The following is a 20,152-nucleotide window of genomic DNA, read 5'->3' as shown; positions in this document are numbered from 1 at the left end:
ATGAAAAAATTGGCTCGTAGCCTTACGCCACATATAGGAGTTCTTTATCCCTCTGAATCAAGAAGAAGATGACGACTTCATTTTTTTCTTACGTAGATTCACTTCTCGGTCTATGCCTGTCTGAGGGCGAAGGATGGGAGCTTACCGACGGGGAGTTCATGAGCCTATGCTCCGAGTTCCTAATTGCCGGCACCAACACGACAGCAACCGCGTTAAAATGGATCATGGCGCACCTCGTGATGGAGGAGCACCTGCAGCGGAAGCTGTTCGACAAAATCGAGGAGGTCGCGGAGCGCAGGCGGAGATCAGCGACGATGACCTGCATAGGATGCCGTACCTCAAGGCGGTGATCATGAAGGGGCTGAGCCAGCACCCTCCGGCCCATTTCCTCCTGCCGCATACGGCATCGGAGGGCGTGAGCATCAACGGCTACCTGGTACCCTGGGGCGCCTCGGTCAACTTCACAGTAGCGGAGATGGGGTGGGACGAGAAGTTGTGGGCACGGCCAGAGAGGTTCTTGGCGGGCGGAGAAGGCGAGGAGGTGGGCACAACGGTGGGCCGGGAGATCAAGATGATGCCGTTCGGGGTGGTGAGACGGATAGGACTTCTTGTTCGTCGTGGCCAATCTGTTGAGAGAGTTCGAGTGAAGCCTGTGGAAGGGGAGGAGTAGGACCTATCAGAAACCCGGGAGTTGACCGTGCTGATGAAGCATCGTTTGCGATCTCGGACTAATCCAAGAAGTAAATAGATTGCCATGTCAGTAATGATTCCGTGATAATTTAGTCTTATAATAAGCATACGATTCAGAATGCTCTTAATAAGATTTAGAGAAAATCTAAAAAAATTTACAGGAAAATTTGATTAATGTGAATTCTATTTAGTGAATATAAATAGCATTTCGAAATAGTTGAAAACATCAAAGCTAGTTTATTTCAATCCATAATATTGCATCTTTCAGTATTTAAAGCAGCATTAATGGAGCAGTATTGAAAGCAGCAGTAATGCTGCTATAATCATCAACATTAATGGAGCCAAGTATTTAGTTCTCATCCATTGCCCAACTGCTCTTCTCCTTTGGGCCGGTAGGCCCTTCTTCCCGAAGAACTTCGTCGGGAAGACTATTGATGATGCTCTCCAACCTGGACCTGAACTTCCCAGGAAGCAGCTTCTCCACTTTCTTGAGCTCGTTCGAGATGTCATAGCTTATCTTCGGCCCCCACTCCCTCATGTAGTTCAGCCATGCAGGCTCTGTGACCGCCGACCCCATGTACTCCGCCGCCACCACCTCGAAGCTCCTCCCGTTATCGATGCTGTTACCTTTCGCAGTGTCATTCCTGATGCCAATACCCAGTTTGGAATTCCCTTGTAGGACAAGGCCTGGCTTCGAGTACATAGCATGGCCATGCAATGAAGAATACCCCACGGGCTTGTTCCCCCCCTGGAAATCGAGCTGTGAAGCATCCACCCAAGTGCCTGAGCTGTGCTCGGCAAAATAGAGCCTCCGTAGCTCGCCGGTGAAGTTGCTTATCCTTAGTGTCAAGTGCTCCCAGTCACCCACATGCTCTCCTATCTTCCCCAGTGATACGTTGAACAGCCCCACCTTGGCTTTTGCAGGCCCATTGAATGGATAGAAGATCCATATGACGACGTCGGTGAAGGTCGCGCCGAGCATCGGTTTGATGTGTAGGTACAACTTCGTGCTGGAAATGTCTCCTTTCATGATCTTATTCTTCTGGCCGTCATTGGCCGGAAGATCTATCCAGTAGGTGCCGTCGTTGGAGTCTCCCTGGGGAAGGTTCGAACCACCGGAGTCTATAGGAGTAGGATTCTGGTTTCCTTTCTGGTATAGCAGCGCACCGTTGTCGAAGAACCAGCTTACAGATGAGGGGAAGTAGATCTCATCCGGGTGGAAGTAAATCCATGGTGAGTAAGCTTGCATGAGGGCCTCCACTTGACGAAGGTTCGGCATGGAAGAGAAGTTGGCCTTCCTGTTCTTCAAACAAGACAATGCTGCAGAAATCGCAGCTCCATTTGCTCGGGCTATGAATGTTCCAACCGACACACCGAGGGCATTGATGCCCCTTGTAGCGGGCCTTAAGCTATCCACACTGAATCCATCAGTGCTCCATATGTATGCATCGCTCTCAGGCTCGTCGGTCAGGTCGCTCCTCACGCATCTGACTTCCTCGACCGAAGGCTTCTCCGATGAGTTCGTGACGACAAGGCCGACAGCATGGTATCCTTCAGGTGGCGTCGGCAGCCAGAAGTAGCCACGACCATCTTGATTGATGTTAGATGACTCGCTGCTCCAAACAAGGGTGTAGTCCGATGGCTGCGCGAGCGTGTCACCGTCGCCGGAGTCTCTCCCGACCAGAACCCAGCCAAACAGAGGCTGGTTGTTCGGTTGGGCATAGTAGCCCAGCACCGAGAAGCCAATGGGGACTGTCGAAGGTTTGAAGAAGGTTGCACCGAGGCCATCTTGGCCGCCTTCATGGGTAGCCCAAACTTGCGTGAACGTGGAGACTTGGCACACCTCCAGGCCTCCAAGATCTATTATCCCCTGGGCAAATTCCCCACCTAGAAGCCAACATCAAGGAAACAAAAGCTTAAGCATGCGATGGAAGAAGAAATGAGGTTTCCTGTGTGGTTAATTACCTGGTGGCCAAGATGGTAACGGAGATGGAAGCTTAAAGGATGTTTGGATTGGGAGAGATTTCCTCCTCCTTGAAACAGAGAGGTCTCTGGTGGTTGGGAAGGGAATACAGTTCCCCATGACGCTTCCTGTGGCCTGTGGTAAGCTTACTGTAGTTTGGGAGGGAAAGGGCCGGGTGGCAGATGCTGGAATATAAGGAGGTGGGAGTAAAGGTATTAGTTGCGAATTGTGTCCTTGCAGGGCCGTAAACTTGTGATTTGGACCACTGCCTCAATGCCGATAACTCCGAATAAGAAAGCGAAGTGGTTGTAACGTGCAAGGAAGTTTGCATGCTCTCAAGTTAGACTTTATCTTAGGGGTTGGGCAAAGCTACAACTTAGCTTCTATTGAAGCTTTAAGCTTTCTTGCCTTTGGAACTCCTACTTGGTACAGGAGTTTAATTGGATGGGCAGTGTTTGGTAGTAGATCACCAATAGATACGCCTTCAAACTAATGGGTCTTAGTTGATAACGTAGTGATAGGGAGAAACGTAAGTATCACTCTACTGACCCACTCAACTGTGGGCTGCCACCTAGGCACCAGACATGAACCCGCACCCCTCCCCTATAGCCATAAGCAACAGCATGATCCTCCGGCCCTTGTGCGTCTCAATCTCCGAAGAGGTCGCTCGAGTCGACCACAGGGTGTATTAATTCCTGACAGCAAGGCTCATCCCCTATTTTACCCTTGCGCAAGCAACCTATCAACCCTCGTCAACCGTAATTGTGAGAAGGCTCGCATGCTTAGAAGCTAAGTAAGAACCACCCAATGGTCAAGGTTCTCCTTGCCCGAACAATCGAAGCTCGGGACATTACAACTATGGAGCCCGAGGAAAGCTTAATGGACAAAATTTTGTGTTACAAGAATAATGACACATTGCCCAATGAGCCCACTGCAGCACAATGACTTCGATGTACCCAAGCCTGGTATTGCATCCTCAATAATTAGCTATACTAAAAAGTGTTTAGCCAACAGCTCCTTCGATACCTATTGCCACTCAAAGTCGAGAGAGTTCCAACCGAAGTACATGAAGGAATATGTAAGGAACACATAGGAGGGCGCACCCTAGCCTTCAAAGTTCTCTGGCAAGGCTATTATTGGCCTACCATGTTGAAGGATGAAGTTGCCTATGTGCAAAAGTGCCAAGAATGCCAAAGGCACATGTGAGTGTAGCATCAACTGGTGGTCCCATTGAGCCCCATCAATAATGCCTAGCCATTCACCAAGTGGGAGATAGACCTCCTAAGCCCTTTTTTGCCTGCATTAGACCAGTGGAGATTCCTCATCATAGGAGTAGACTACACCAAGTGGATAGAGATCGAGCCCTAAGAATCAATCTCGAAGAAGTAGATGGAGGGATTTAGTTGGAAGAACATAATAACCAGGTTTACATCCCAGAGGCCCTCATTATAGACAACGAAACATAATTCAACAACTCAAAATTCAAGGAATTCTATTAAGCTTATGAGATTTAGCTAAGGTTCAACTTGATGGCCCACCCTTAAACCAATGGCCTGGCTAAAGTCACCAATTAAGTCATATTGGAAGGCTTGAAAAAGAGGGTGATGGTGGTGAAGGGCACTTGGGTCAACGAGCTCCCGAGTATACTATGGGCATCTCGAACCACTCCCAAAATTAGCTCGGGCAAGTCCCCTTTTGGCTTAGCTTATGGTGCCAAGGTGGTCCTTCAGCTTGAGATCGTCTTCCCGACTCCTTGAGTTGAGAATTTTGATAAAGCCACATCCGAGGAGGGACTTCGAGTCAGGCTAGATCTGATTGGAGAACTCAGGGCCAAGGCACACCTTCGAACCTTGAGGTATAAGAAAGCGGTAGCTAAGCTCTACAACCTTCATATATAATCATGACAAGTTGGAGTGAGAGACCTAGTCCTTCCGAAGGTTGAGGTCAGCAACCCAATAGGCTTCAAAGAAAAATTGGTGTTTTTTGTAGGAACAAGACCTACTATGGCAGAACAAGTCGTTATGGTGGAACAAGACCTGCTATGGTAGAAGCCCGCTATGATAGAGCCCTAAACCCACTACAATGGATGAGCGAAGGCTTGTTATGGCAGAACAAGACCCGCTATGGCGGAGCCCTAATCCCACTATGGTGGAAGCCGCTACAACAAAAGCCTACTATGGTAGAGCTCTAAACCAACTATGATGGATGAATGAACTATGGTAGAACAAGACCTGCTATGGCGGAACAAGGCCCGCTATGGTGGAGCCCTAATCTGACTACGACGGAGGAACGAAGGCCTACTATGGCAAAATAAGACCCGCTACAATAGAGCCCTAAATCCACTATGGTGGACGAATGAAGGCCTGTTATAGCAGAACAAGACCCACTATGGTGGAGCCCTAAACTCGCTATGGTGAATGAACAAAGGCCCACTATGGCAAAAGCCACTACGATGGAACTAGACCTACTATGGCGGAAGCCCTAAACCCACTATAGTAGACGAACAAAGGCCCACTGCAATGGAATAAGACTCACTACAATGCAAGCCCACTATAGTGGAGCCCTAATCCCACTACAATAGACAAATGAAAGCCCATTACGATGGAACAAGACCCACTATGGTAGAAGCTACTACGGTGGAGCCCTAATCACATTACGGTAGATAAATAAAGGCCCACTATGGGGAAAGCCACTACGGTGGAATAAGACTTGCTACAGCGAAGCTCTAATCCCACTACAATAGACGAACAATGCCCATTATAGTAGAGCCCTAAATCCGCTATGGTGGATGAACGAAGGCCTATTACGATAGAACTGCTAGTTATAGGTGCTTTGCAAGCCAATTATATGAGTGATAATATGTGTGACATAATATGCACTCTTTTTTCTTATTATATTATTTAATATTTTATATTGATTATTGCATATATACGTTGTGCTGTCCATAGATCTGTGCAACGGGAATTGGATCGTGATGAGATCACGATGATGAGACCGATTTGCCTTTAAATACAAACCATAAATAATCCCAGTCATAGGTTACTCAAGAGGGATATAAAGATAACTAGATAGACTAGTATACTGTATACTCGTCCATATGATATAGGTAGTTGATCTCATAGCTGCTCATGTGGGGACACTAGGGATACAATGCAAGTGCTCATTGGAGAATAAGTTTACTGATTGATCTACTTACGAAATGTTGGATGGTTGATGATACCTTATTGTCAAACAACAATTCCATTATCGCAATGGTGTATCTGGTTCTTAGACTTGAGACACTAAGGATGTCCTATATGAGTATTCCACTCTTTGATATTAGATTTATAGGTCTAGAAGTTTCTGATCTAACACAATCGGTCATCAAGAGTGGTAGTCAATCTTACGAGGGCCATTGAGTGTCGATGGAAGATCATTCACTCTTGATATCATGAGAGGAATATCCTATATATTGTTGCTCAAATAAATCCCTAACCAAGATCATTCGAATTGAGAGAGAAAGAATTTTCCGAGAGAATCCGATTAGAGTGAGACTCAAGTAGAAACCATATGGGCCTGACAATACCATGCCCAATATACGATCTTTGGGATATTAGATAGATGAAGGACTATAGATATATAGTAATTAAGGACAGATAGATCTAATGGATTATATTCCCTAATATCGTTTAGGGACTACGACATAGTGGCCTAGTACGTTCGCAATCGATAAGTCGAGTAAATTATTATAGAGATAATAATTTACTAAGCTAGAAAGAGTTCTAATATGTATGACTCATGGCTAGCTCGATACTAGGCCTAGAGGGCCACACATATATGATAGGTGTTGCGACGAGTAGAGGTTCAAATATGAGATATCCGCTAGAGCTCCTATCTTATTGGATATCCAATAAGCTCTTGAATTATTAGATCCTATGAATGAGATCCAATAAGAGCCAATGAGAGATTACTAGGTAGAGACCCACTAATCTAAGAGGCATGGGTAGTTGGATGGAGATCCAATACCCAATATGGTATGATATATTAGGGTTAAATTGATATGGGGCCTCTATAAATAAGAAGGAACTAAAGGGTCATGTGCTATATTCTTTTTTGTTCTCACCTCCTATTCTCCTCTCTCCCTCTCCTCCTTAACTTGCAGCCCCTATTTGGGGCATGTGGATAGCAAGAAGAGGCAGTCTCTTCTTGATTGTATGGTGTACGCTGTAAGGAGAATTGTGTAGCGATTTGAGGAGCGTCTTTATAGCCCCTGTCATGTGGATCACTATTAGAGAGAACAATAGACCTCATTTATTTTCACTCACAAATTTGTAAGAGTTCAGGGATATATGATTTTCCTAGGCAACACAATCTTCCTTATATGAGCAGTTTTTCAGTTTTGTGGGTTTTTGCTCATTAATCTTTGCACGATGATGAAACCTTATTTTCTATGAAAAATTCTAGGATTTATTTTTTCTATGCATGTGATATCATTACAAATTTTTCAATAGTGGTATCAGAGCCAGGTTGCTCATGCAAAATATTAATTTTTAAACTATGTGTATTGTATTCAATCGCGTAGAATTTTTTTTATGTGATTTCTACGATTTATGTCGTAGTTTTTAAGATCTGAAATGCATGTCTTCTCCTTGTTAAAAGGTGTTTTAAATTAATATTTTGTCATCAAATTTGTTATCGCAGAATAGAGGAAAAAGGGCAGCAACTATTGCTGCCCTATTGTTTAACTGAAGGCTGCTTACAACCTTAGTCGAGAGCACACTATGCTTCTCTCGGCCTGGCCAAAGGCAGCAAGGCTGAGAGTAGCATGGGGGTTGGCATCCCCTATAGCCAGGTTTCTTAGCTACAAGGGGCAACACAAGCGGCTAGCATTTCCTAGCCGCCCAAGAGCCCCTAGCAACCAAGACTCCTAGCCACATAGGGCAAGGTAGCGGCTAGGGTTTCCTAGCCACCCATACTCACCTTGTAGCTAGGGTTTCCTAACCTCCTAGCCTCATAAGGTAGTCCTTCGACCAGGGTTTCCTGGTCGTATTGTCACGGACAAACTTCTAAACATGATGTTTGATGTAATGCTTATGTATGTACGTGTCTTTTGGTATATTCATACATTGACTAACATGTAGAGGGATAGCCGAAGGCTTAATAGTCCCATTTTAGTTGGGTTTGATGGTCGTTTTAGGCTTATAAATAAAGGTTGTGTCATGTTGACACTTGAGAGAGATTTTCGATCTTTAACGGACCATTTTACCCTTTGTTGTGCAACTGTTCAGAGCTTGTAAATTTTGTTTGTAATTTACATTATCTATAAAATATTTTCGGAAATGTTTACTTGTGGATCCCGAATGAGGCATTTTCTCTAACTTGTTCTCTTTTTTGTGGGTCCTAAGGGACATGGGAGGCTTCAGGGAGGCTGACCTTTGTGGATGGACATGCAAGGGTGCCGCACGACTTAGGCAAAACCAGCTAAGTCCATGACATATGGTATCAAAGCGGGACAAACACTCATAGAAATACTTAGCATGCAAATGTGTGGGACCTAGTGGGGCTGCGTTGAGGGCAGTCAGCACATGCCCAACCGTTTGGGGGGAAAATGGGCATAGAGATGTAGGGAAAAGAGTCGCTCGGAGGAGCGGGCATCTAAGATTGGCATTCAGAGAAATGGCCAACCCTTCATGCAAGAGGCACCATGAGAACAAACAAGCTTGGAAGAATGTGAAGTGCACAAAGGTTGGGATGGCTGAGTTTGAGCTACGGCTCAATGTTGACAACTACACTTGATGGTGCTCAAGGCAAGCGAGGCGCTTGGTAAAGGATGAGACCATCCAAGGTAGAATGAGTTGCTCAGCGATCGAAAGAGTTGTGCAAAGCTCACAGAGGTGAGGGGAATTGCAAACTCAAAGAATTCGGTACTCATGCATGGGCTTGTATGCGAACGATGGAATGTTCGCGGCCATCCCAAGGCGACTGAAACTCGGTACCATGGAGCATTGAAACTTTCTCTTCGGCATGTGAAGGATACGTCCATAGGAGGCTGAAGTGTGTAACGAGTTCAGCATGTTGCTAGGCCTTGAGTGGTGCAGTAGGGGCTGTATTGACGTGGAGTCGCAATCTAGCAATTGTGTTTGCAGGAGGCAGAACAATGCACAGTTTGTTCAGCAGATCGGAGTAGTTCAAGGGAATGGTGGTCTCCAAAATGAAGAGAGATGTTGCTCCAACGGGACAGTTATCTAGGAGGGATAAGTCCCAGCCCTCCAGAGGGAGAATCATGTGGGACGGACCTCACAAGTTGAGGAGGAGTACCTCAACAAATAACAACTCCACGAAGCTCAATAGACTGAGCAAGCGGCGATGAGTCGTCACATGATCTCGCTCGAGAGAATGCATTGGTAGATGCATTGCGAGATCAAGTGGGGGAGCGACCCAAAGCAACACAAATGAAGGTACATTTGGAGTTGATATGGAGATCGGACTCAAAAGATGGCTGACCCGTGGAATGGTGGGCGCGAGGGCCACCATCAACTCAATGCAAAAATGAGGAGCGAAGCAACTTGGGTGTAACTTGGCGAAGTACCCAAGCCACATGAAGGGAGCCAGCATAGAAGATAGAACATGGAGCGGAGGTGTTACGGTAAGTAACTTTTTTAGCCGTCGCCTTAGGGTCGATGCGGCTGGTTCAAGGGTCCGAACGGCCAGGATCAGGCAAGGCTCCTCTCGGGGTCTTGGGGCGGTCGATTACGGGGGATCTGCCTGGAATGCTTCGCGCCGTTGGGTCGGATCGGCTCCGCTCGAGTACCTGCGCACAGGTCGGGTCGACGATTCGGCCTGACCCCTCCAACGATCAAGTCAGTGATGAGGAGAGGAATTTTTGGGTGAAATCGTGGCTTTTTGCGCTTACCTTTCTCGTTTGGAGCCCAAGGGTATTTATAGGTGAGTTCGATGTTATCTGATGCGCTATCTTGCCGGGGCAGGGCCGTGCACCTGATAGCGTCCGTCGTCGTCGTGGGCGTTGCGTGGAAGGCCGAGCTGCCGCAGGGTATGGCGAGCCTCGGTCGACGCCTTCCTCTGCCTCGTCCGGTCGTGCGGGGTCAGATGATGAGGTCGTCTGGGTATGGTGAGCGAGGGTACACGTTACGTTGGCGTTAATGCTCGCCCCCTGGGGTAGTGTGCCACCCAGGGGTGGCTGACGCTGGGCGGTGCTACGTCAAATCCGGTGTGTCATGTCCTATTTATTTTTACCCCTATCAGGAGGCATAGTGCCTTCTTTGGACAGAGGTCAAGGACATGAACTCTTACAAAGGTAAGAGTAGGATCATGTTGTTCCATGGGTCATTTATTCTGATGGAGCGAACTCATCATGCATGGTGCCAAAGACAAAGGGAGCTTCTGGGCACATGCACCCTATCTTAGAGGAGCATTCGATGGAGGAACTAAGGCGACTCAATTTGCGGAGGTAAAGTTGGGTTCAGAAGGCCTTAGCACGAGGCAAGAGGATGTAAAGGCGATTACTATTGAAGAATATGCCACAATGTTGCCATTCAAGTTGCCATGAAGGAAGCGGTGCACAGCGAAGATTGTGTTGGTAGGGACAAAGGCCTAGGATCCAGACAATGGTGCACTAATTGTAGCGAAGTTGGGGGACTTCGAGAGCTACTAGGTGATAGACTGTCCTAGAGCGGTGCTTCATCTAAGTGTGACCGAAGAGTGGGTGGATGAAGGTCGATTGCTAAAGGAGTGAACAAAATCGAAGGTGGAAGAGACCTTGTGATATATTGGTAGAGGCCACACATGAAGGGTTCACAATTCGAGTTTATCCCACAAGGATCAGAATGCAATAGAGATGTCACCAGGAGGCGACATGGTGCAGCGGATCGTAGTAGAACAGTTCACGGCAATGCGATACACACGACATAGTCCCGTGAGGGACTAGATCATACAGAGGTATGATCGGGAGCTACTGGAAGCTCCACTTCGGTGAACAACATGACGGCAAGAAGGGCTATGGATTCAAGGAGTAAAGGCCATGGTACCGCAGGGGCGAGTCTTCCGTGCGTGCATCGAATTTTGCATCGGATGAAAGCCTTGGTCATTAGCATATGGGGGCTGTGTTCCACCAAGGAAAAAGTTCGAATGCAAGTACCAGGGAGTCACATGGGAGGGACTTGATCATGCAGAGGTATGATCGAAGCAACTGGAGAGTTGGACTGCTCCAGAGCTCATATTCGCTTAAGGGTACCCGACAAGTCAGAGGACAAGGTCGAGTAAGTAAACGTTGCTACCAAGGGAAAAGTTCGAATGCAAGTACCAGTGAGTCCCATAGGAGGGACTTGATCATGCAGAGGTATGATCGAAGCAGTTGGAGAGTTGGACTGCTCCAGAGCTCATATTCGCTTAAGGGTGCCCGACAAGTCAGAGGACAAGGTCGAGTAAGTAAACGTTGCTACCAAGGAAGCTAAGGAGAACAGAATCGTTGCAAACCCTACAACATGATGGTAGAGGCCATGCATGAGAGTTGCAGTCTATCTTTCCATCGACCAAAGGGAGCTGCTTGGAGAACACAGAGGTGTTGAAGTAGGAGGTCGAAAGGGGCGAGGAAGCGACGACGAGTCCAGAGGGACTTAGCTACCCAAAATCAAGCATCAGTTAGATTGGAGGTGGACTCGGAGGAGTGCCACAAAGGCATATCTACTGATTGTGAAGAAAAGGGATACAAATGCGAGGCGACGGATAGTAGTGCCATGGGCATGGCAGCGCTATGGTACCGTAGAGGCTGGACTTCTGTAAAAGTCATTGATCCCTTGCTCTCATGGAGGGAGAGCGCTTGGTCATGAAAGGGGCTGAGGAGGTGGAGCATGCAGAGGCAAACTCCAAGTACCAAGACAAGGCTGAAGGGCAGAGGCCAAGAAACTTCGTAAGACTGGTGTCAACAAGCTTCTCATCAAGATAGCCGAAAGTGAAGGACTTCGGGTTAGGCAAGAGTGCATGACCAAGGAACGAAGCAGGCAATACGCGGTGCTGTACCTTTGCTACTCAGGGTAGTAGGTGGCAGGGTTGATGGAGAAGACGGTACAATCCCAGAGGTGACCAAATCTATTAGAGAATTACTCTAAGTTTGGGGTGAAAATTTCTTGCATTTCAAAAGTTCGATGGCATTGAGAAGGTGAATCACAGTAGCTAACTCAACGCAAGGAGTGCAAACACTTCAAGTGCTTCAAAAGTGTGAGTAAAGAGCAAGCGAAGGTTAGTAACCAGCTCAATGCATGGAGTACAACCTCGAGGAGGCGGGCAAAGTCAAGTAACCTTTGCCTTCTCAACCCTTAAGAGAATGGGCGAAACCGAGTATCCCAATTCTCTTATCTATCCAGCAGAAGAGCTTTACACAAGTTCAAAGACCCTTCGAAGATAATGGAAGACAATAGTTGTCAAATCCTCACCAACGGTGATCAGTGCTACTGAGAGTAGATTGTCTACTTCATTTCCCAATGAAATGCCAATCGAAAGCGGAAGTGATGCGAATCTACTTGGAAGTGACAACTAAGTGAAAGAAGAGTCAATGGGCAAATTTTATGGAGGAAAACCCAAAACTTCATAAGTTTACGAGACGATGCTCGTTAAAGCTCCAACAAGCATCCACCCAATTCAAGCAGCACGAGGCATTTGAGAGACTAGCGTAGTAAGGATGGTCTTTTCCTTCGTCTGGAAGATCCGCAAGAACCAACAGAGATCAACACAACTCAGCCAACCCTACACTAGAGTCAGATTCATTAGCGAGTTAAAGCAGCATGGCGGATCAAAGGTTTGACTACTCAAAAATAGCAGCAGAGAGCAGTTGGGAGCTAGGAGGTGCATTGCAGCTAGAGTAGAAGATTAAAGACTCAGCAAAGGCAAAGAGTTTTAGTGTCGGCAAAGGCTTCGACGAGGACGTCGAAGGAATAAGTGAGGGAGAATATCACGGACAAACTTCTAAATAGGATGTTTGATGTAATGCTTATGTATGTCTGTGTCTTTTGGTATATTCATACTTTGCCTAACATGTAGAGGGACAGCCGAAGGCTTAATAGTCCCATTTTAGTTGGGTTTGGTGGTCATTTTAGGCTTGTAAATAAAGGTTATTTCATGTAGATACTTGAGAGAGATTTTCGGTCTATAGTGGATCATTTTACCCTTTGTTATGCAATTGTTCAGAGCTTGTAAAGTCTGTTCGTAATTTGCATTGTCTATGAAGTGTTTTCGGAAATATTTGCTCGTGGATCCTGAATAAGGCATTTTCTCTAACTTGTTCTCTCTTTTGTGGGTCCTAAGGGACATGGGAGGCTTCGGGGAGGCAGACCTTTACGGACGAACATGCAAGGGTGCCGCACAACTTAGGCAAAACCAGCTAAGTCCGTGACAGTATGGGTAACCCTAGCGGCTAGGGTTTCTTGGCGGCATGGGGTTCCTTAGGGTAGAGTACCCCAAAGGGCTGTAAAATAATTAATTAAATAGTTTTATTATTATTATTATTATTATTATTATTATTATTATTATTATTATTATTATTATTATTATTATTATTATTATTATTATTAAGGCTTGCGAGCCTCTAATTTTTCTCATTTATTATTGAGTCTATATGCTTGTGATTAAGTTATAATTATATAAGGAAGTGTAGCGGGAGCATGGAGGCAATAGCATGACCCACGAGACCGAAACGGATGATCACGACACAAGAAGATGCACCGAGATGCTGACAGAACTGACAAGGACGAGATGGATGATTATAGGGCATGTTGATATACCGATACACACATAGATTATGATGTGAGTGATTGGGTCCACTAGTGGTTTGGAGGCCGAACATGATAAGAATTATAAGGAGTTATGATTGACAAGAGTTGTCTACCTTTTTGGGCATAGCGTGATTGATCGAGTCTCTCAAGGTTATGTTGAGATGCCGATTGGGTCCTGATCCCCACTAGAGATCCGTTAGAGATCTCCAATTTATATATCAGAGGGAATTGTGTGTTTCGTGAGAAAATAGTGGGAGTAGATTAAGATAGAAAATCATATCTTAGTTGTTTACTTTTTGTAAAGTTTGCATATTATTTATTTCTACTACATGTTTATTTTCAGCAAATGTCGCTTTTAAATTCCTTACATGACATACTTGATGTCAACCACTTCAGTAGTCTAAATTATATGGATTGGCTCCGTAACTTGAAAATTGTTCTCACGATAAAGAAAATCGCGTATGTCTCTGATATAGTGATACCTACAATCAAGGAAGGGGCAAGCGATGGTGAGATTGCTCACTGCATAAAGTACATAGATGACTACTCTTGCTTAATATGTTGAGCTCCATGACTCCTGAGTTACAGAGACAACATAAAAAGCTATATGCCAGATCCATTCTCCTACATGTCCACAAATTATTTGAGGAACAAGGAAGGACTCAGTGATATGAGATATTTAAAAGTCTCTTCTGCACTAGGATGAATAAGGGGATACCAGTTTAGAACGATGTTCTAAAGATGATTGAGTGGATAAAGAAACTCATAGGTCAAATAATAGTCTTATAGGATAACCTTTGTGCATATCTTGTGCGTCAGTCCCTAACAGATTCCTTTTCTCGATTCATAATGAATTTTAATATGAATAAGCTTAAGATGACTCTTCTTGAGCTCTTTAATATGTAGAGGGAGATGGATAGCATTATCAAGAAAGAGAAGCCAGTTCTCTATACTAGTGAGGCCAGAAAGAGAAGGAAAACAGAAAAGTCCTTTGAGAAGGGCAAGGGCAAGGGTAGACCAGGTAAAGCAAAGACTGCTAAGAAGGACCCGGTGAAGGACAAAGGCTAATGCTTCCACCATGGTAAAGATTGGGACTAGAAGAGGAACTACAAAAAGTACCTTGTAGAGAGGGCAAAACAGAAGCTTGGAGAAGCTTCAAGTATATTCATGACCAGTCTTCATTTATCAAATCCTTACGATAACACATGGGCATTAGATATCAGCAGTTCTTATTACATCTATAATTCATTATAGGTTCTGGCAAGACCTAGGAGATTGGTAAAAGGTGAGATAAACCTCAAGATGGGCAATAGAGCAAAAATTACTATAGTGGCTGTTAGCGAGGTTACCCTACATATGCCTAGTTAAGCTATTATTACATTGGATGCATGCTGTTTTGTTACTTCTATTATCAAAAATATTATTTCTATTTTATGTTTGATAGTTAGTAGATATAAATTAGTTTTTGAGAATAATGATTGTTCAATATTATTAGATGATAAGATCATCACAAGAGAAACAATGCATAATGGTTTATTTATGCTAGACGTTGCTTCACATATCATGAATATAAGTGTGTCCAAGAGGAAATAAGATGATAATGTCTATCATGTATGTTATGCTATATACTAGGCCTGATATAGTGTATGCTCTGAGTGTCGCAAGTAGGTATCAGGCGGATCCAAGCTTAGAGCATTAGAAGGTAGTAAAGTTTATCCTTAAGTACTTGAGAATGACTAAAGATCTTTTACTGGTATATGAAGGTAGTAGCCTCAAGATTAAGAGTTATACAGACTCGAGTTTTCAGTTTGATGTCGATGATAGTAAGTCTGATTCAGGGTATTTGTTCACCTTGAATAAAGGAGCAGTTTGCTTGAAGATGAAGAAGTTATGCAGGATACTACTATTGACTCAATCACATGACTATTGACTCAACCACATGACGGATACTACTATTCAGCTTAGAGCATTAGAAGGTATGCAGGATACTACTATTGACTCAACCACATGACGGAGTACATTGCTACAGTAGAGGCAACAAAGGAGGGAGTTTGGAAGAAGAATTTCATCACAAATCTAGGAGTCATGTCGGGCAGTTGATTGATCAAGCGAGGAGTCGATTCCCTTATGTTGTGACAATAATGAGACGATTACTCAAGTGAAAGAACCTAGGTCTCATTAGAAGTCTAAGCACATTCTGAAGAGGTTCCACCTGATCATAGAGATCATGGCTCGAGGAGATGTAGTAGTGGAAAAAATTTTCATTCAAAGATAGCATCACAGATCCATTGATAAAGCTATTGTTTCATACTGTCATTGAGTATCATATGGGTTTGATGGGAATCAAACACATAGGTGATTGACTTTAGGTTAAGTGGGAGATTGCTAGTCATAGGTGCCCGGTAAGTCAATCACGTGAGTGATGACACATGTAATATGATATGCACTTTTTTTATTTATTATATTATTTAATATTTTATCACTTTATATTATTTATTATATATATATATATATATATATATATATATTATAATGTCCATAGATCTATGCAATAGGAATCAGATCATGATGAGATCATGATAATGAGACCGATTCGTCTTTAAAAATATATCTTAAATAATCTTGATCATAGGTTACTCGAAATAGAATTCGAGATAATTAGACAAATTGGTATACTATATACCCATCTATATGATGAAGGCGGCTAGTCGCATAGTTACTCATGTGGGGACACTAGGGATACAGTGCATGGGCTCATTGGAGAATGAGTTCATTGATTAATCTGCTCATGGAATATTAGATGGTTGATGGTGCCTTATTGTCATACAATGATTTTATCATCTTAATGGTGTATTTGGTCCTTAGATTTAATATACCAAGGATGTCTTGTATGAGTACTCCACTCTTTGATACTAGATTTATAGGTTTGGAAGTTTCAGATCTAACACAATCGATTATCAAGAGTGGCAGCCAACCTTATGAGGACTTTGAGTGTCGATAGAGAATCATCCTCTCTCGATGTCATGAGAGGAATATCTCATATATTCTTGCTCAAACAAATCTCTATCTAGGGTCATTCGGATTGAGAAAGAAAGAGTTATCCGGGAGAATCCGATTAGAGCAAGACTCGAGTAAAAACCGTATGGGCTTGACAGCACCATGCCCAATATATAATCTCTGGAATATTAGATGAATGAGGGATTATAGATACATGATTTTGAGGATAGATATGTCCAATAAATTAGATTCCCCTGTATCGTTTGAGGACTACGACGTAGTGGCCTAGTACGTTCACAATCGATGAGTCAAATGAATTATTATAGAGATAATAATTTATTGAGCCAAAAGGAGTTCTGATAGGTATGATTCACAACCAGCTTGATATTGGGCTTAGAGGGTCACACACATATAGTAAGTATTATGATGAGTAGAGGTTCGGATACGAGATATCCGTTAGAGCCCCTATCTTATTGGATATCCAATAAGCCCTTGAATTATTGGATCCAATAAGAGATTATTGGGTAGAGACCCACTAATCTAAGAGGCATAGATAGTTGGATAAAGATCTAGTACTCAATATGGCAGGATCCATTATGATTAAGTTGACAGGGGGCCTCTATAAATATTAGAGAACCAAAGGGCCATGGGCTAGGTTTTTTTTTGCTACCACCTCCTATTCTCCTCGTTCCCTCTCCTCCTCAATCTATAGCCCCTATTTGGGAGTGTGGACAACAAGAAGAGGTAGTTTCTTCTTGATTGCATGGTGCACATTATAAGAAGGATTGTGTAGTGATTTGAGGAGCATCTTCGTAGCCCATATCATGTGGATCACTACTAGAGATGAGGACAGTTGACCTCTTATAGATCTATAAGAGTTCAGGGATATACAATCTCCCTAGACAATACAATCTCTCTTGTACATGTAGTTTTTTAGTTTTACGGATTTTTACACACCAATATTTGCACGACGATGAAACCTTATTTTCTGCGAAAAATTCTAGGAGTTTAATTTTTGTTCTTTGATTGCGTATATGATGTTGCCCCATATTTCCTAATAAGAACAAGACCCATTATAGTGAACAAACAAAGGCTTGCTATGATGAAAGTCATTGACAAAAGCCTAAAAACTACTATAGGGAACAAACGAAGGCCTGCTACGATGGAACAAGACCTACTATGGTGGACAAACAAAGGCCCACTATTGTGGAAGCCCACTATAGTGAAGCCTTAAACCCGCTATGGCGAACGAATGAAAGCCTACTATGGTATAGCCCTAAACCCACTATGGCAAACAAATGAAGGCTTGCTACAACGGAAGCCACTATGGCAGAACAAGACCCACAACGGTGGAGCCCTAAACCCACTTCGATTGATGAATAAAGGCCCATTATATTGGAAGTCATTGTGATGGAACAAGACCTACTACAGTGGAAGCTCGATGGGAAAAACAAGGTGCCACATGCCCTAGATGAATAGGTCAGGAAACTCGACTCGCACTATCACTAGCCATAGTATTTCCAATGTGGGCTAGTCATGAAACCTCACCCCTGGCTCATCATCTAGACATGCCAAATGAGGCATGCTTGAAATGCAAAAATCATGAAACACAGCCCCCGACTCATCATCTAGGCATGCTAAACGAGGTGCGCCCAAAACGAAAAAAACCATGAAACTCGACCATGACTAAATGGAAATAGTCGAATGGCGTGCCTCGAATCATCTTTCTAGAGTTCCAAAGCATGCTTTTTAGAGAGACAAATGATAGGAAAAACAATAATATAAGCATCACCCTATTGACCCACCCAACTGTCGTTTGCCATTTAGGCACTAGACGTGCACAGAAGAACCCACACCCCTCCCCTACAATCATCGGTAGGAACACGATCCTCTAGCCCTTGCCCACCTTGATCTTCGATGGGACTACTCGAGCCGACTTTAGGGTGCAATAATCCCCGACAACAAGACTCATCCCCCTTTTTCCCCTTTCGCAAGAAGCTTGTTAGCCCTGTCAACCATGATTATGGGAAAGCTCACAAGCCTGGCTATAAAGAGCATTAATCCCAGGTGGCATGGCCCAATCCCCCTATCCGAACGCCTAATACAAGGGACCATCCCCTACTTATCATAGATGTGCTCCATAGCACTCCAACCCTGACAAACGGTGCTCTCGTAGCTATCCTTTTCTTATGCCACCCTTAAAGAAACATGCTCACAAGCCCTCAATATAAATGAGCTCTTGGATAACATAAGGGACTCTTGGACCGATCGTTGGTCACAATCGCTCAAGTATAAAAACCAGCTCCAAAGCCTAAAGGGGCAATTACATCTACTATCTTTCACCTTCTAACTAATTTTACCATCGGAGAGATTGGGTTGGGAACATCCCCTCGACGCTGACCCTTCTGCAAGGACCCTGAGGAGGCTAAGATGCACATTGGGATAGCCTAGATCGTACTTCTAGTAGAGAAGCAATACCTCAAGATCATGCTAATCGGACTCATCGTCCATCTTAGCTTTAGTAGAATTTGAACTCATTATTTTCATGTAAAATTCAGAACCTCGTGACAACGTAGGCAAGAGTGATATGATATGGATCCAATTCAAAACCTCAAGTCAACTTAGGGAAGAGTGATATGGATCCCTGGAACGTTCCACTGTCATAACGATGTGGTTTATGATATGAATTTGCAGATTTTGAGATATTTCTATGCGCAACATAATGGAGCACATTTCTTCAAATCTGCCCTCATATAATTGCTAATAATTAGATAATTTAATATATACTAATAACAATCCTGATATGAAAATGACTATTTGTGCGCTGTGAGCTTATTATCTTGACAATGAAATTAAGCAAAAAGATGCAGAAATTTTATGAGACTTATACAAGTATGTTAGTAAGATTCTTGAGAAGTTCAAAATCAATAAATGCAAATCTACCAATTAACCTTTTATACTCAGATTTGAAACTCAACACTGTCGATTGTAACTATAGAAAAATTGACATGACTTTCTGCAAATAGATGGAAATTATATACTAGAAATAATATTTTGATCACCAAAATATATTCTACGTTATTGAAATGGGACTCGAGATCTTTAGTTCTAATTTTGTCCAATAATTCAATCAACTCATGTAAAGCATATTCCTAAAAAGACGATTGAATAATAAAGTCTGTTCTAATAGTTGTTGACCGTCAAATCTTTCCCCAATTGTGTTTGGATTATTCAGCTTGGGTTTATTATTATTATTATTATTATTATTATTATTATTATTTATAAGGGTCTGTTCTAATAGTTGAAGCAGAGAGAAGAAACAAATAGAGGTGCTTAGAGAGAGAGAAGAATATATTAGGCTGAATAGACTTTTGAGTTTTTATATACCTTCTCCATCTAATATCTCTCCTCTACTCTTGTTTTATTTTTTATTTTTAATAAATATTCGATAGTTTCTAACAAAATCAATATTTAATCCTACTCGAACGCAAAATTTCCTATTTCTATACCAAATCAAACTCTATACAATATTATTTCCTATTTCTAAGATTGAATGGTTTCTAAGGATGCCGAGAGGAGAAATTGCATTTTGCCATCAGAAACTTTGAAGTAAATCAAGCTTCATGTTACTGACATGGCTTCTTTTAGTTTGCCTCATCTACTCTCAATTAAATTTCCTGCTCCTCTTTCTCTTTGTTTCAACTAATGTAGGTCTAAATAAATATCATGAAATTTTTAG

At 43.3% G+C, this 20,152-nt stretch overlaps 1 protein-coding gene across 1 annotated transcript; it reads right to left on the bottom strand.

Moving 5' to 3' along the window:
• Nucleotides 1–904: 904 nt before the first annotated feature.
• On the bottom strand, nt 905–2,797 carry LOC135649269 (hypothetical protein At1g04090-like). Its single transcript, XM_065167473.1, has 2 exons — nt 2,656–2,797; nt 905–2,577 (listed from the first exon to the last, which is right to left on the bottom strand). The coding sequence occupies exons 1-2, from the start codon at nt 2,771–2,773 to the stop codon at nt 1,040–1,042; spliced, it is 1,656 nt and encodes a 551-aa protein (XP_065023545.1). The 5' UTR covers nt 2,774–2,797; the 3' UTR covers nt 905–1,039.
• Nucleotides 2,798–20,152: the final 17,355 nt, after the last annotated feature.

The sequence above is a fragment of the Musa acuminata genome, chromosome BXJ3-9 (assembly GCF_036884655.1).
Source record: "Musa acuminata AAA Group cultivar baxijiao chromosome BXJ3-9, Cavendish_Baxijiao_AAA, whole genome shotgun sequence".
Lineage (NCBI taxonomy): Eukaryota > Viridiplantae > Streptophyta > Magnoliopsida > Zingiberales > Musaceae > Musa > Musa acuminata.
Note: the sequence above shows the minus strand (reverse complement) of the source record. Positions and strands in the feature narration are given on the sequence as shown.